We start from the raw sequence: 16,584 nt of genomic DNA, 5'->3' as shown, positions 1-16,584 counted from the left end.
TTAAATGTTCTTCCAAATTCCTGCCTAAGCTAGTGAATTCATGGCCGATAGGGACTTTTGCCAGATTCGGTTCTATTCCTCTTTTAGAAGAATTGACATTAGTTTTTCAACTTCTCCAACAATATCCGGATTACTGTGTTCATGTAATCCTGGTAAAGTTTCTTGTAATTCCATTATTTGTGAAGAATATTTATCCATATATGAATTTAGTAACAAAAAATTAATAACGTTTTCAATCGAGATCAAAGTTTGCATTAAAACATTATCATTTGGAACTGAGAGAAATGTTATAAACGCATTTAATTGTCCCTTTTCAAGAAGAGCTTCTTGAAATTCTGCAGAACAATTTTTTGATATTTTAATCAGCAAAAGCATTGCACATGTTTTTGATGCGAAATTTGCTTTTTCTAAAAATTCGAAAATTTTGTCGACAAAAACAAAATAATTTGTTTCGAAGTTTGGGTCATTTATCCATACGTTTTCAATAAAATGTAAAATTACATTCGAAGATTGTTCATTGTTAAAATCTAAATTTTCATACGCTATTTTTAAAAAAGGGTCGAGATTTGATATCTCAAGGTGCTCTAAAAGGGTTATTAAGCAGTCAAAGATCAAAGGAATGAGATCTTGGAATTGTGATAAATATTCAAACTTATCCAAAAATAAAGGGCCAATCACGTTTGAAGCATCACCCTTATATTTTCGAATCATGGTTTTAATGGATTTTACTATAAATGAAAGTGTTTCGTAGTTATCTGAATTTAATAGATTTTCATATATGACAAACATAAAGTTGGGGTTTCTTGAGCTTTGGGTACAAAAGTATGGATACGATTGTTCTGAAAGGAGATATAAAATATGAGAAATTGTTGGTTGTAAATCTGGTATTGAAGAAAATTCAATAAAATAATCAAGCCCACCCATGTTGAGAAAATAAAGGACTGTTTGGAATTTCCCTTGTGAAATGATGTTTAATAAGACATTGAAAGAATTTGGGATTTCATTAAATAATTCTTCAAATATGCCAAGTTGTGCCAACTTAAGGGAATTTTCCTGTCTCATCATCAACTTTAATAGTAGTTCAATTGCATCTTCATGTTTCTGAGAAAAGTAATCAATAAATAATAATAAAAAAGTATTATCAAAAATCGGGAAATTATCACCATAAACCTCTATAATCCCCCCAAGTGGTGACTCACCATTAATGAGATTTCCTTTCCACTTCGTTAATAATTCAGAATCACATTTATCTTCCTCTTGAATTTCATCTTTTAATTCATCAACATCACCAACTCCTTTATCAACGATTTTGAATTTTTGTTTGGAGGATTTTGGCTGTTTATATGAGCATCTCATTCACTAAATTCACATAAGAACGTTTATTTTAATGCCACTTTTAAATGAACGTTTATTTCATACTTATTCTTCTGGTGGTTGCTTAAGGTTTCCGTTTTTCACCATTTGGTTCGATATTTCCATGAGAATTTTTAATATTGTTGTACTTGGATTCCAGTTCTTAAGGAGTGGGAAATTGTTAATAATAACTTTCCCATTTCTATCAACAAATGGTAGATTTACAGGACTAATAAATGTTACAATTGGGGCAACCTTTGGATAATTTTCACCACAAATCAAGCGAACAGATACCATCCTACCAAAAAATTGTGTTCCTTCTTTTCCAAGAATCGTTCCATTCCAAGTTGTTAATGTTGAATCAGACGGATCTTCTAAACCAAATGAAATATTAGGTGGGACATCTTGTCCTTTCTCACCTTCTTCAAGTTCATCTAAAAGACGGAAATTTCTTGGCACTTCCACTGCCATTTTAAAATATGAATTGAAAATGTTTGTTTGAGAGCAAATAATGCCAACAAAAAAAAAAAAAAATGTTTTTTTTTCACTAGATCAAAACAAACTTTTTTCTGGTATTGAAGAAAAAAAATAAATTTTTTTTTTGTAAAAATTTATGGTTTACATGAAATTTGTTAATCAATTATCAATGACAATGGGATCATCATAAAAAAGAATGGTTGGAAGCTTTACTTTGTTCTTCGCATTTTTGTTTTGTACAAAAACTTTGACGTACCGGAAATAAATGGAATTATTTAAGATGAATTTTTGTGGCAATAATGTCTCTCTGTTGATTACAATTTCATCTGTCTTATGAACCAGTTGCTTGTGTAAGTAGAATTCTAAGCTAATTCCCATTTCTGGATGATGTTTTGATCCAGATGGAGTTATCTCAAAACTTGTAACTTTGGAAATAATTTGTGCTCTAAAGACAAAAATAGCTTCTGTTCCCTTTATTTTCCACTGATTTTTGCTTTTTTGCTTGATAGAATTTTCAGCTGGAATTTGATATCTTTGATCAATCAGTGTTTTAATTTTATCATAAAATTGTAATGACTTTGACTTTTTATCAGATTTGATTGATACAAGGGAGATATTAATTGGATCTGAAAAAATTCGGTTTGAAATATTTCTTAATGCATCTTCATATTGAACAGAATTTTTTTGATTAATATTTGATTCTCCTATATTTGCATGTTTTCTTTTTTGAGCTAATTCTTCTAGAATTTGAGAAAAATTTGAAAATTGATCATATAATTTATCTGTTTCCTTTTGAACTTCTTGAATTTGCTTGCCAACATTATGGATTATTTCTGTTAGTTCTCTGGCTTCTTTATATTGATCTGAAGTGACAAAAAGAAAAAGTAACCAAAGCATGCTTTTGATTAAACGGTCTTGTTAAACGTCCGATAGGAATAAACGTTTTTTTTAAAAAAAAATCAAAAACATTAATTATTAATCATCTATTTTATTAACTCACATGAAAAATCGAAAACATATTAAAAAAAATCAGATTATCATTTAAATTTTTGTTTGTTCTTATACCATGATATATCAAATTAACTTGGAAGTTATAGAATTATTTTTATAAAAAGCATTAATCATTCAAGTTGTTAGTTTATTTGACTATATTCTACACATAGTAAAAAGTTATCAGCAACAGATGGATAGATCAAAAAGAAAAAAAAATTGACTTTGTTTGTTTGAATTCAATGCCTTCTGTTTTAATTTTATCTCTTGATGATATTGGGAAACAATATCGACTTCTAAGACATGCAAAATCATTTGCTAATCAGAAGGATTCAAGCGTTATTTTGCTTGGTCCTGATATTACATCGTTACCAAAATTTATTGAAAATTCACCAAATATTCAACTAAAATATTTTTACAAATTTCCAAAATTTCCAAATGTAATTGTTGATATCCTCTTGTTTCCAATTCAATTATTATATTATCTTTTTCATATTTATTTCTTATCCAAAACACTACCAAAAACAGATTTTGTATTATCAAACCTTAACTTAAACATTTACCAGCTTTTAGCTATATCATCTTTTTCTTTTTCTTTTAATGCAAAAATTATTTTAGATGTTCAAAATCTTCATTGGAACAATCCAATTTTGCGAAGGTTTGAACGAATTTTTATGAGTATTTCTTCTGCTCTTGTTTGCTCAACACAAGCGCTTAAAGTACTTCTTCGGCTTTCTAATTTTAAACCATATCTTATTTATGATCCGCCAGGCTCGATTTTTAAGCATGAAACAGATATAAAATCAGAAGTTCTTAGCTTTTTACGTCGAGGTCCCAACACACTTCTCATCAGTGTTCCTTTTCCATATTTTGATGAAAATTTGTTGAAAAGTTTTGTCGATCTTTCAATAAGTTTGGAATCATTTAAAGTTGACATTTCATTTGTTATACAAGGGAATGCAAAAGAACAAGAAAAAATAGAAAAAATGTTCACAAATTCCCAAGAACAAAATCATATTCAACTTCATTTCGCTCCAATCAATTCAAATTTATACTCTCAAATATTGGGGTGCTCCGATTTATGTATCGTTTTCGATGGCTCTGTTAACGGTCTCGATTTTGCACCTCACATTACAGATGCTATCGGAGCCAAAATACCGATTTTAGTATCAAGACATGGCTCAATGGCAGAGGTTACAGATAGAGGGAAAAAAGGTTTGATCTTTAAGGATGAGATTGAACTTAGGGAATATATTGTAAAATTATGCATTACTAAGGAAATTGATTTAAACGAGCTCAAGAAAAATGCATTAAAAACAGCTTCGGCTTGGGATATATCATGGCAAGAATTTTATAGTGATTTGTTGAAACACTGTTTTTGTTAATAAAAAAAAAATTACCTCAAATCAATTTTGGGCAAGCTCAAATTATTTTTTTGCTTAGTACTTTCAGGCTCAATGTCTTAAACATAATCTGTTTAGTTTGAAACGTTTAAAGTTGAAAAAAAAATCTATACGAAATTTTATCTCTTTTGTTTTATTGATTTTTTTGATTGCTGATTTTAAATATTTAAATCATTACAATACTATGGGTTCATCCTCAAGTTGTATCACATATTTCAATCAATTATCATAAAAGTGATTAAAACGTATGTGCACATTGAGCATTGTTGCTTTGATGCTTTTATAGTTTTGTAATTAATAAATTTGTTGCTGTTATGAATAAATTTGCTGTCGCTGTGGATAATTTTGTTGCTTGAACTGAATTTAAAAAGATCCAATATAAAAAAAATTTAAAGGAAAGAATGAATCAATAAAATAACCATAACCAAATGTGAAATGATTTGGGATTTATTTCCAATTTCAATCATTAATCATAATCAATAATACAATTATATTTGAAATTTTGTGTCCAAACCTCTATTTGTTTTTCCGAAATTGGAAAATTATTAGTTTTCATTTGTTATTTTCATCATTTTTTTCTTTGATTCAGGAAATACCATTATATCTTTATAAAAATTTAATTTAAGATATTAAAATTATTGAAAGATTAGGAAAGTTTTTTGTTTTATAAACTTTGTTAAGTTCCATCACATTACTTAATTATAAAGTTTTATATCAACAAATTTTTATTTGTTTTGTTTAAATTAAGTTAATTGTTGAATACATTATCACTTCGTGAATATAATTTTGATTTTTCGAAATAAAGTTACCATTCCAGCGTCGAAATTTGATCCCAAAGAATTTTTGAACGGATTTTTAGAATGTCTATTAAAGTCAAGCCAGGACATTTTTTTTTTGTATGCAAGTGAATGATTCCAAGAATGAAAAAAAGCGTACAGCAGGAAAAACTCGCTTTCTAGATGTGTTTTCCATCTTTTATAAAAGCACAACAAAAAAATCTTTAATCGTATTATTTTTCTTAATTCTTTTTGCCGTAGGTGAATTCTTTCTCAATATGTACATCGGTGAAGCTCCATCCCGTGTTATAGGTTATATTATTGAAGATAAAAAAGAAAAATTTCGAGAAGAATTAGGAAAAATTTTTCTAGCAGTTTTTGGAATTGCGATTTGTATTGCACTCAAGCTTCTTACGTGTGACCGCTTGGCAGCTACTTATCGAAATAATATTGATAATCATATTCATCAAGTCTACATGCGTGAAAATTCATTTTATGATCTTTTAATAAACGACGCGCAAATAGACAATCCTGATTCAAGGATTACACAGGATGTATCTGATTATTCACAACAATTATTTCTTATTATTTCAAAAATTATTCAAACGCCAATCATTATCATTTACTACGGAATTTCCACGTACATGCTCACGGATTTTTATTCTATTATATTTTGTCTTGTTTTTGCAGTACTTTCTGTTTTTATATCCAATTTTGCAATGAGGCCGATTGTCAGATTCACATATCTTTTCCAGTCTAAAAACGCTGATTTCCGTCTTGCTCATGTCAACCTTAAAGAAAATGCAGAAACGATTTGTTTATCAGGAGCGCAATCAAAAGAAAATTCTTTGATTTCTGATCGTCTTCGGGCGGTTCTTAACGTCCAACGCAAGTTAGCAAATGTTTCCATTCCACTTAATTTTCTTCAGAAGGTATTTGCATATTTTGGAAGTGGTGTTGTTTATTTTTGTATTTGGTATTATCTTTCTTCTCATATGGAAAGTTATACTGATAAAGAATTAGCCTCTTTTATATCAGTTAGTTCATTTAATATTATTATGTTAATCTTTGGATTCACAACTATCTTTGGTATGTTTATAGATTTTTCTAAACTTTCTGGTTATGCTACTCGTATTAATGAGTTATGGAATATTCTTTCTGAATATCAACATAAAGTTCAAAACGGAGTAATTACTGATGGATTCCAACTATCGCATGTCGATATTCATGATCCAAAAGGCAAATTACTTATTCGAGATTTAAGTTTTACTGTTAATGTTCATGAATCGTTAATCATTGTTGGTCCATCAGGTTGTGGTAAATCATCGATATTTCGCGTATTAGGTAAATTATGGCCCATCGAAGTCGGAGATATATCAACTCCGGAACCTTCTCCGAATGTTATGTTAATATTAACACAGAATCCTTATATTCCAAATACATCTTTTTATGAATGCGTTTCTTTCCCTAAATATTTTAAAGAGGTTTCGACTAATGATTTTTATACATTTGTTGAGTTTTTGGATATTAAACATTTGATGCAAAGACCTTCGAATATTTGGCAACAAGGTTTAAGCCCTGGCGAAAGACAACGAATCGCACTCGCAAGAGTCTTTATTCATAAGCCGAAATATGCACTTCTTGATGAGGCTACAAGTGCTATCTCTGAAACACTTGAAGATAAAATATTTAAAATGTTGAACCAAATGGGTATAACTTTAATAACAATATCTCATAGTAATAGACTAATAAAATATCATAAAAATATATTAGAAATAAATAACGAAAATAATTATACATTAAAAAGAAACAAAGAGTTTTTATATAAATAAAGTTTTAATGTTTCATATCGTTTTAGCATGATTTATATTCTTTCGCTGGTTTTTTGGTTTCAAGATATTCTTTGAGGGTTTTAAGCGTCTTCGGATGAAGCATTGTAAAGTCAACTTGTAACTCGGGATTACAGGTTTCAAGTTCGGGTTGGAGATTTGTTACAATTTTGACCATCTCTTGATGTTCGTCTTCTGATTTGATATCTGCTACAGTGTAAACAAGTTTCTCTGCTTCTTGATCGATAATTTCTTGATGAGGATCAATATTAAATTTATTCGATTTTTTGGGATAATAATGTAATAATTTGGAAATTTGAGATTTATACTTGACGACATTTTTACACCAAGATTCTGTGGAAATATTATTTAGTTGAGTTATTAATTTTTCAAAGAGTTTTCGAATTTGTTCTGCTATTATTCTTTTTGGAGAATCTGTTGGGTCTCCAACTGAAAATGAAATTAAGGTTTCATTGAAGTCTTGGATAAATTCACTTAGGTTAATATAAGATTTATTTTTTAAATTCGTAAAAATTTGTGTAAAATTCTTTTGATTTGATTCTGTTGATACAAGAAGTGGGGCCGCCAATGGGTGAGTGCATAATTCTTCCATAACCTTTTCAGCAACGAAATACTCTTTTTCTGTAAAGCTCATATCAACTAACGGCTCATAACGGTTTCTGCAGAAAACAGATTTTGGAAGATACAAAATAACCATAGCGCATGATTAAAAATATGAAATAAAATTCAGTTAATAAGAAAAGATGGGTTATTTGTTTGAAAATTTAATCTTTTCAAAAATATACAAATATTTGAGAGTAAAAATATATTTTAATGTACATTGAACAAAAAAAAAAAAAAAAAAACATTATTGCATCTGAATCTACAACATAAACAGGAAATGGATATCATTGATTTAACAGTGATATTCATGGTTTGAGTACAACATTTAACTTTTTTGCCTCGCTCGAGCCTTTTATGTTAAACGACTATTTCAGATTTTAGTAAAATAATGAAGATACTGAGGATGATTTTGTTAAATATAATGATGTTTTTCACTTGGCCAAGTACTGATTCAATTGTAAAATCCGTGATATTGAAAATTGATAGTAATAACCGCGTTTATTCAAAAATTGAGAACAGTCCCACCTTACATCAACTCACTTCAAGAAAATGGAATTTGGGAACACAGAAAATTCACATAAAATCGTAATGATTGGGCCTTCAGGTGCTGGCAAGACAAGCATTGTTCTCCAATTGCATGATAAAATTTTTAGAAGTTTAGTAACGCCAACAATTGGATCAGGGGTAATAATGGAAGAAATATCAACAAACAAAGGAATAGTTAAATTACGTATTTGGGATACTGCCGGTGAAGAACGATATCAAACATTTACAGGATTATATTCAAGATCAGCTTCAGCAGGAATTCTTGTTTTTGATGTTACAGAAGCAAATTCATTTGAAACATTAAACATTTGGGTAAAACAATTTCGTGAAAATGCACTTGAAAATGCACCGTTATATTTGGTTGGAAATAAGATTGATTTAATCGATCAAAGATCTATCACGGAAGAAAAAGCAAAAAACTATGCTGACATGAGCCAGATGAAATATATAGAAGTTTCTGCTTTAACTGGCGAAAATGTTGATCTGTTATTTACAGAGGTTGCAACAGAGCTTGGGCCAAAATTACTTCCTATTGATGATTTATCTCCTAAAAATGATGCGCCTACCGAAAGTAATGGATGTAACTGCTAATTTATTGTGTAAAATTGTTTTTTATATATTACATCTTTTGAAATTTTGTTCTGCGCAACGGGGCGCTGAATATAAAATTGGTGAAGTATGTATATTTTATAAATAAATGATAAATTTAAGGATTGTTTTGCTTGGTATGTTTCAGGGCACCCTGAATAAAAATCATAAAAATGCAGGAAATATTCAAAATAATTAAACAATTCTTTCCTGTACAAAAGAAAACAACACTCACAACATTAGATACGTTTTTAGTGCTTTTTATAGCTATTTTATCATTTATGACTCGTCTATGGGTAATTGATAATCCAAATGCTGTTGTTTTTGACGAAATCCATTTTGGAAATTTTACTAATTGGTATACAAACTCGGAATATTTTTTTGATATTCATCCACCTCTTGCAAAACTTTTAATGTTTTTATTTGCAAATTTGTCAGAATATGATGGTTCCATTGACTTCAATAAGTATTATGGCAATGATCCGCATAATGACCAATATATCATTTTACGTCTTACTCCAGCATTATTTTCATCGTTATGTGCACCATTAATTTATTTAACATTACGCTTTGATTCATTTTCATACATTGCCTCAATATCTTCCTCCCTTTTCATTATATTTGATACTTCTTTACTTACAGAACAACGATATATTTTAAGTGATGGAATTCTTCATTTTTTCACGTGTCTCTTTGTATGTATTTTTTCATATACATTATCCATTAATGATACCCTTACGTGGTTATTTATCTCTGGTTTTGCATTAGGCGGTGCATGTTCATGTAAAAACACTGCGTTTGGTTTAATGGTTTATTCCGGGATATTTCAAGTTATTCAAGTTCTTCAACAACGGAAAACGTTTTCATTTGATTTTGATTTATTTGATTCCATTTTTACACGAGCCGTTCGTTTAATATTTCCGATAATCATTGTGTTTTTAGGAAGTTTTTTAGTTCATTTTATCATTTTACCATATTCAGGTCAGGGCACCCCGTATTTACCTGATGAGATGAAAGAGCAATTGCTCATACGTGATACTCCTGATTTATGGGGGAAAAGACTTCGGTATCCGAGTTTAATTTTTAGGTGTTTCTATTTAATTGTCGATATGCATCGATCTAATATGGAAATTACAAGTTTCCATTCATATCAAAGTCGGCCGATAAATTGGCCTTTGTTGACAGGTAATTTTGTAGGTTTTTGGAATGGATCTGGTCGTGAAGTTAATTGTATGGGTAATGTTTTTGTTTATTATATTTCTTTTGTTTCTATTTTTGTGGTTTGTTTGTGTTATAAAAAGGAAAAATTCGGTATAGCAATAAAATATGTTTTGGGTTGGGCGATTTCTTATTTCCCGTTCTTCTTGATTCCAAGATCAATGTTTTTGTACCATTATTTGATACCTTTAATCATGGAAATTTTGGCTATGGGAGCAGCAATGGATTTGGTGTTTGGGAAATGGGCAAAATTCGCTGCGTTTGTTGCGTGTGTAATGGCTTTGATTGGATTTGTGATTTGGTCACCTTTTGCATATGGAACAAAAATGTGGGATAGAAAAATAATGATATGGAATGAGAATTGGGTATACGGAGATAAATATCATAGAGATTTGCAAGCTGCAAATGATAATAATGAAAATGATTCGGATTGATATTGAATTATAGTTAGAATTGTGATAAATTAATTTTATAGTTATTGTATATAATTTAAACATTTTTTTAAATAATTTTTGCTTATATTAAAAAATATTAGAAAATAAAATCATTGCTTTAATGCCAAATTATTTTTTTTTAAAAAAGTGGTTAATATTAAAATAATAATATGAATTTGATTTATAATAAGTTTTATAGGAAATGTATTTTACTTTGATTGCCATGAAAAACCTGTAGATTAACAACAAAATTTTGATAAATCATAAATTTTTATATAACTTGTTAGTAAATAGAAATTTTAACATATAATCAATCCTAAAAATATGAATTAATTAAAATATGTAAAGAAAATCAAGAAAAAAGATTTTTTTTGTGTTAACGTTCTTCTTGGTGAATTGAGTAAAAAATAGGAATATTGCGAAAATTACAAAATTAAATCGAAAAAAATTATTAAATATATATTACTAAATATGTTCTCTATGAACAATGCTACAGTGTAGGCGTGGGTTACACTAATGTGTCGGTCTACAGGTTTCAATTCAAAATAATAAAAATATTAACGAAGAAATTTTATTAATCTTCAAACAACAATTATTATACAAACATTATTAATTCGCCTAATTAAATCTGTGCTTAAGATGAACCAGATGACTTTTGCCTTTGTTTTGCTACTTTTATTCTTTCTTTTAGTAATGCATTTTCAATTTTTTGTTTTTCTCTTTCATTTCTCAGATCTTCAATCCTTTCTAATGTTTGCTCGATATGACTTGTCAATAATGTGCATTCTTTTGTTGTTTGATCTATGAGGAAAGGAATGTTTTCTATATTTTGATATGCTGCATCGATGTTTTGCAAAGATGGAATGGTTCGGGGTGCCCCGGAATTTGGGGCGCCCTCAATTACATATGTATCGATGGGGAAATTAGAAACTTGTGTAATCTCCGAACCTTCACCAAATTTGCATGGAATTAGTTTGGTGAACGATTCCAATTCTGATTTGGTTGAAAACACGTAATATGGTATACATAATAATACATCATGACGTTCTCTTTTGTTGGTTTCTGTGGAAATTTGTGCAAGATCTAGCTCTGCTTGATCACCCAATGCTCCAATAGATATTGAACGACTTGGTTGATTTAAAATTGGTGTATTATTGCGAGGAGTCGATACAAGTGAAAGGTTTAATGGCGGAATTGTTGGATCTGATCCAAGCGCTTTGATGTGCGCTGGCTTCGCGTTTAAGTTTAATGGTGGGATTTGACCATTGATTCCTTGTGAATTTTGATTAAATTGTGGGAAAGATGGTTTACGAGTATTTGATGAACAAAACGAACCAGGCGATAAGCCAGATAGGTTAAGTTTTGGAATTTGCAAGGAAGTATTTTGTTGTTGAGGATTTTGTGATAAATTTGTTGGATTTTCTTTTGGTACAATTACACTCTCACTTATGCTTAGAGAAGGGACAATTGTTGGTTTTGCTATATTTAATTTTTCTTGATTTGTTTCATGCTGTTCTTTTTCCATTATTGATTTTTGAATGATTTACATTTTTTTACATTAATGTTAATTAACAAGCTGAAAGTGATTCTTTTTTTATCTTCTACAAATCACTTCTCAGTTTTAAAGGATAGATTGATTTTTAGTAAATAATTAAAATGTTATTAAATTCCTTTATTAGAAAAAAATTTATTGCTTTTATCCACAAATTTTCGCCACTTCTATATTATAGAAATTATATGGAGTTTATATAATGTGGGGTGTATCCTATGTGAGTAATATATATTTTTACATTATTCATATTAAGTGTTCCCCAATATCAAATACTTACAAAAAGCAGAAACCAAAATATATAAAGAGTGAACATTTAGAGTTCCTCAAACTGAGGAAATAAACATATCCTGGTGAATTTTTTGATTTTTATTAGATCCCTATCAACACATGAATAAAAATCTGCTTTCAAATTGGGAAAAAAATATCCGGATCAAAATCGAAATTTCATTTTTTTAATGATAAAAAAAATCGTGCAATAGTTTTTTAATGGGACCCGACTAACTATGAAGTTTAGGATTTATTTATTTATAATCAGACCTATCTAAGGATTTGGACTGCTGAATTTTTTTTTATGTGCAATTCTTTTTGGGGTGTTTCCCAAAAAAATAAATTGAATACTTTACAAAACGTCGCCGGAAGCTTTATGAATCAAAATTTTTACTGATTTGAATGCATCTAGTTGTTTTTCATTTAATGCCATTGAAATTCTGAGGTAATTTTTCGTTCACATCATTTTGATTTTTTATCATGGAAAAATCAAGACAAGCCTTGCAATTAGCGAGAGAAAGACAAAAGCGGATCAAGGCAGAAAGACAAGCACGTATTAATAGAAGACTCTATGAAGCGAAAAGTGTCAAATGTGTTTCAAACATAGAGAGAAATGAAGATATTAATTCAGAAAATGAAGAATATGATGAAATTATTAATTCAATATTGAGAAACCTTGGAGTTCACCCAAATGCAAGAAGATATGATAAAAAAATTTATCAATTAGCATCCAATATTAATTCGATTTCGCCACAAGCTTTACGTTATATTAGATCTTTTATTCCATTACCTTCTTATACATCAATACATAATCATTTAGCAGATTTAATCAATGAACGTTTTAAGTCTTTGATTGATATTAATCAAATAGATGGAATCATAAATGATTATAAAGACAATCAAATTAATATTTATCGTTCAGCTCCAATGGATTGTATTTTAAGTATTGACGCAATAGCATTTTCGCCCGATGTGACTATAACAAAAGATAATGAATATAATGATCTGAAAAAAGAAGTTTTACAAAATATCGAAAATCCTTATCAATTTTTTTGCGAAAATGCACAACAATGGATAAATTCCTTAATGATAAATTGGAATCAAATAGAAAATTATGCCTTTGTATATTACATCCAACCTATAAATCCAGATTATTCGTGCTCAATAATTCATTTTTCTCCTTCACCCCAGGGGAAAGCAACAAATATTCAATGTGAAACACTCGAAACATTACGTAATAAATTAAAGAATCATAAAATATATGTTCTTGGATTTGCCTTTGATGGTGATAATTGCTATGATTATAATCATAATTCGTTCTTTGGTCAATATGAATGTGTTGCTGAACATTACACGACTTCAATTGTTGAAATTCAAAAAAAGTTTTTTTTCGATATATTAGTGATCCCCTTCATATACTCAAACGTGCAAGATATCGTTTACTTAAAGACGTACCATTAACTATTGGATTTAATCGGAATTCACCAATCATTGACATTTCCAAAATACGGGAAGATTTAAATTTATTACCGATTTTAATTAATAACTCTAAAATCACAAAAATGCACGATATTCTTCCCATTTTCATATTTTCTATTAACAATACTTAAATGCTATATGAGAAACATAATTTTTCAGCATTATTATATTTCTTACCATGGTCTTTGTTTATAGAAGCAATGTCTAATGACAATATAAATTTATACGAAAGAATTTCGCTATTTGAAATCATTTTCTATTTAATGTTTATATATTATAAATTTATGAAGAAAACAAAATTAGACACATAAATTAAACAAAGAAAAATGAAAAATATTGTTGCTATAACACTTTTTGATGAGGAATTATGTATTCATTGTTGTAATACAATTCATTCATTTGTTACATTACTTTTAAAAAATATGAATGCCAAAAAAAGCTTAAATAGATTTACGTCAAATCCTCTTGAACATCAATTTGGATATTTAATAATAAAAATGGGTATGTTCAAAACCCTAAGATCAGCATTAAAAAGAATATCAACTGATCAAATAATAGCTAGCATAACAGACCAAGAATTACAATATTTGAAGGTTTCTAAAAGAGCATCATCATTTGGAATTACAATTTCGAACAATGAATACGATAAATCATTATTTCCATATGATGGAAGGACAATTGCTTATTCACTATTAATTGAAGCAGGATTCATAGTAGAAAAACCTATTGTTAATGTAGAAAATTTTGATATCATTATTAGTAATCATTCTAAAATCGTGGAAGAATTTTTTCAAATATTATTTGATACATTTTATTTTAGTACAAAAAGAATAATGAATTCCTTGAGTATTAATGCAGTTACCTTGTCTGTTCAGACAGGTTTAAATAATAGAAATCTTACACAATCCAAAGTATCAATGGATAAGATATGCTTTATCGAAGATTCTCAAAGATCAAAGATAAGAAGGAAATATCCTTCAATTAATGAAGAAATAATAATTGATTTAAAGAAATTATTTGGAAATAAGTTATTATATAGTACTCTGAAGGATATCATCGTAAATTGTTCTGAATACTATCAAATTCCATTTTCCAAATATGATACAAAAACAAAGCAAAATATGCTCGAATGTATATTTCTGGATCCAGAAATATTATGATAACATTAAAGAAACAATAGCAGTGATATCAGTTAACTTAAGAGATTTAAATATTTAAGTTAACACCCAAAAATTCGAATAAAAAAATAAAAAAATAAATAAAGAAAAAATCACTTCACATTATTTTTTTCACTTCATCAAAATTTCAATCATTCATAAAAATCCATGCAAAAAATATTTTTATTTAACAATCACATTTTTTTAAATAACAAATCATATATTTTTATTCATAAATAAATAAAGACCACCGTGACTTCATATAAAAAGTTGCACTCGATTTATTATCGACTAAGTCGATTTTTTCATATATTTTCACTTTTTCTCAAAATTTTTAATGAAAATGATAAAGGATAATAGTTTAGAAAATAAACACATCTAATATGCAACATTACTATATAGGAAATAATCCAAAATTCCATAAAAAGTATGGTCGAAATCAGATCGAATTTCGAAAGATTGTACAGTCGAAATTTCGAAAAGAGGGTATTTTTGTAATCTCCTCCCAATGTTATCCTTAACATAAAATTATCGTTGAAAAAATATTGCAGGATTTTGAGTTTTGGTACCTCTGAACATTTCTTCATTTATTTTAACACAAGAAAAAAAAGGTATCTCTCAATTGTTGGCTCAGTGAAGGTTTTTGTTTTCTTCTGAGCTTGAATGTATATATAAATTCTATTTTTTATAATTTTTATGTGGCTTTCTAATGTGTGTTCATTTTCTTTAGTTTTTCTGTAATTGATTTAATGTGTTTTGTGTTTCTCATAGCTTGAGTTAACATACCAATTTAAATCATTAAATTCTAATTCAAATAAATAAAGGAAAAAGCCATCATAATTAATTCATAGTAAGATTCAAGATCAATTCTCACAACTCAAAGATAAAAATGTTTTTAGAAGGCAAAAATTAATATTTGCTCTTTATATAAATATGATTCCATGTCTTATTAACATAAAATTAACTATGATTTAAATTACAAAGATTCATTCATATTACTTATTTAAATACCATTATTTATATAAAATTAAGTATTATTAGAAGTATTATATCAGATAAAATAATGATTTTCAGTTGCTGGAGAATTCTCAGATGAGTTCTTCCATTTGCAATTTTTTAAATCTTGTTCTGTACAACCCTGAACAAATATTTGTTTTGAATGTGTTAGAACTCTTTCAGATGTGAAGTTAAATGAAGGAATCATTTTCTTTATTATCGCTGGTTCAACTTCAACAAATCCATGTGTTGTGAAGTTTCCTTGTTTGTGGAATAATGAACCATCAATTGCCTTTATTCCTAATAACTTAGCAAAAATCACTGGAATCACACGAATACATGTTTTATGATACCATGAAATTCCACAAATTTGCATGAATTCAGATTTATATTCTGTAAGTTTTAATGCATTATATAATTTAAAAATAAAAAGACACTTTGAACTATTTTTCTTTCGAAAAAAATCTATAACAATTTGATGAAAAGTCATTTCTTTTCCTTTCCATTCATCAAAAGGTATGAAGCCTATTGATTCTGTGTTTAAAATTTCGTTAGATTTATTAAATGCATTATCAAATGCTTCTGTATTATATTGGATAATTGGTGTTTTTGATACTCTTTCTGTTTCTTTTAGCATTATTTCCCAATCTTCATCAAAAGAATCATCATAAATGTTCATATATAAATGTAAGTGAAGTGTGCCAATAAAACTAAACTTTTCTCAGTTTTGATATGTAAAAATATATACAAAATGTTTTATATATTGATTACAATTAATTTTTCAATAAAATATATTCATTATTAAAATTATTTAAATATGTTGTTAAACATTAAATTATCCTTTTTTCAATAAATATATCTCCTCAAAAAAACTTGAAGGCTTATTGAATACATT

At 28.2% G+C, this 16,584-nt stretch overlaps 3 protein-coding genes across 3 annotated transcripts; 1 reads left to right on the top strand and 2 right to left on the bottom strand.

Annotated features, from left to right (window-relative positions):
* Positions 1–1,419: 1,419 nt before the first annotated feature.
* GO595_002224 (ubiquitin-conjugating enzyme variant MMS2) lies at positions 1,420–1,824 on the bottom strand (the record flags this gene model as incomplete). Its single annotated transcript, XM_067915110.1, has 1 exon — positions 1,420–1,824. The coding sequence occupies one exon, from the start codon at positions 1,822–1,824 to the stop codon at positions 1,420–1,422; it is 405 nt and encodes a 134-aa protein (XP_067777910.1).
* Positions 1,825–8,040: 6,216 nt separating this feature from the next.
* GO595_002223 (small GTP-binding protein) lies at positions 8,041–8,589 on the top strand (the record flags this gene model as incomplete). Its single annotated transcript, XM_067915109.1, has 1 exon — positions 8,041–8,589. The coding sequence occupies one exon, from the start codon at positions 8,041–8,043 to the stop codon at positions 8,587–8,589; it is 549 nt and encodes a 182-aa protein (XP_067777909.1).
* A 2,283-nt stretch (positions 8,590–10,872) lies between these two features.
* On the bottom strand, positions 10,873–11,763 carry GO595_002222 (uncharacterized protein; the record flags this gene model as incomplete). The annotated part of the gene is made up of 1 exon (XM_067915108.1): positions 10,873–11,763. The coding sequence occupies one exon, from the start codon at positions 11,761–11,763 to the stop codon at positions 10,873–10,875; it is 891 nt and encodes a 296-aa protein (XP_067777908.1).
* Between the last annotated feature and the right edge of the window lie 4,821 nt (positions 11,764–16,584).

The sequence above is a fragment of the Histomonas meleagridis genome (assembly GCF_020186115.1).
Source record: "Histomonas meleagridis strain 2922-C6/04-10x chromosome Unknown contig_16, whole genome shotgun sequence".
Taxonomy (NCBI): Eukaryota; Parabasalia; order Tritrichomonadida; family Dientamoebidae; genus Histomonas; species Histomonas meleagridis.
The sequence above is the reverse complement of the archived record's forward strand: the minus strand, read 5'-3'. Positions and strand labels throughout refer to the sequence as shown.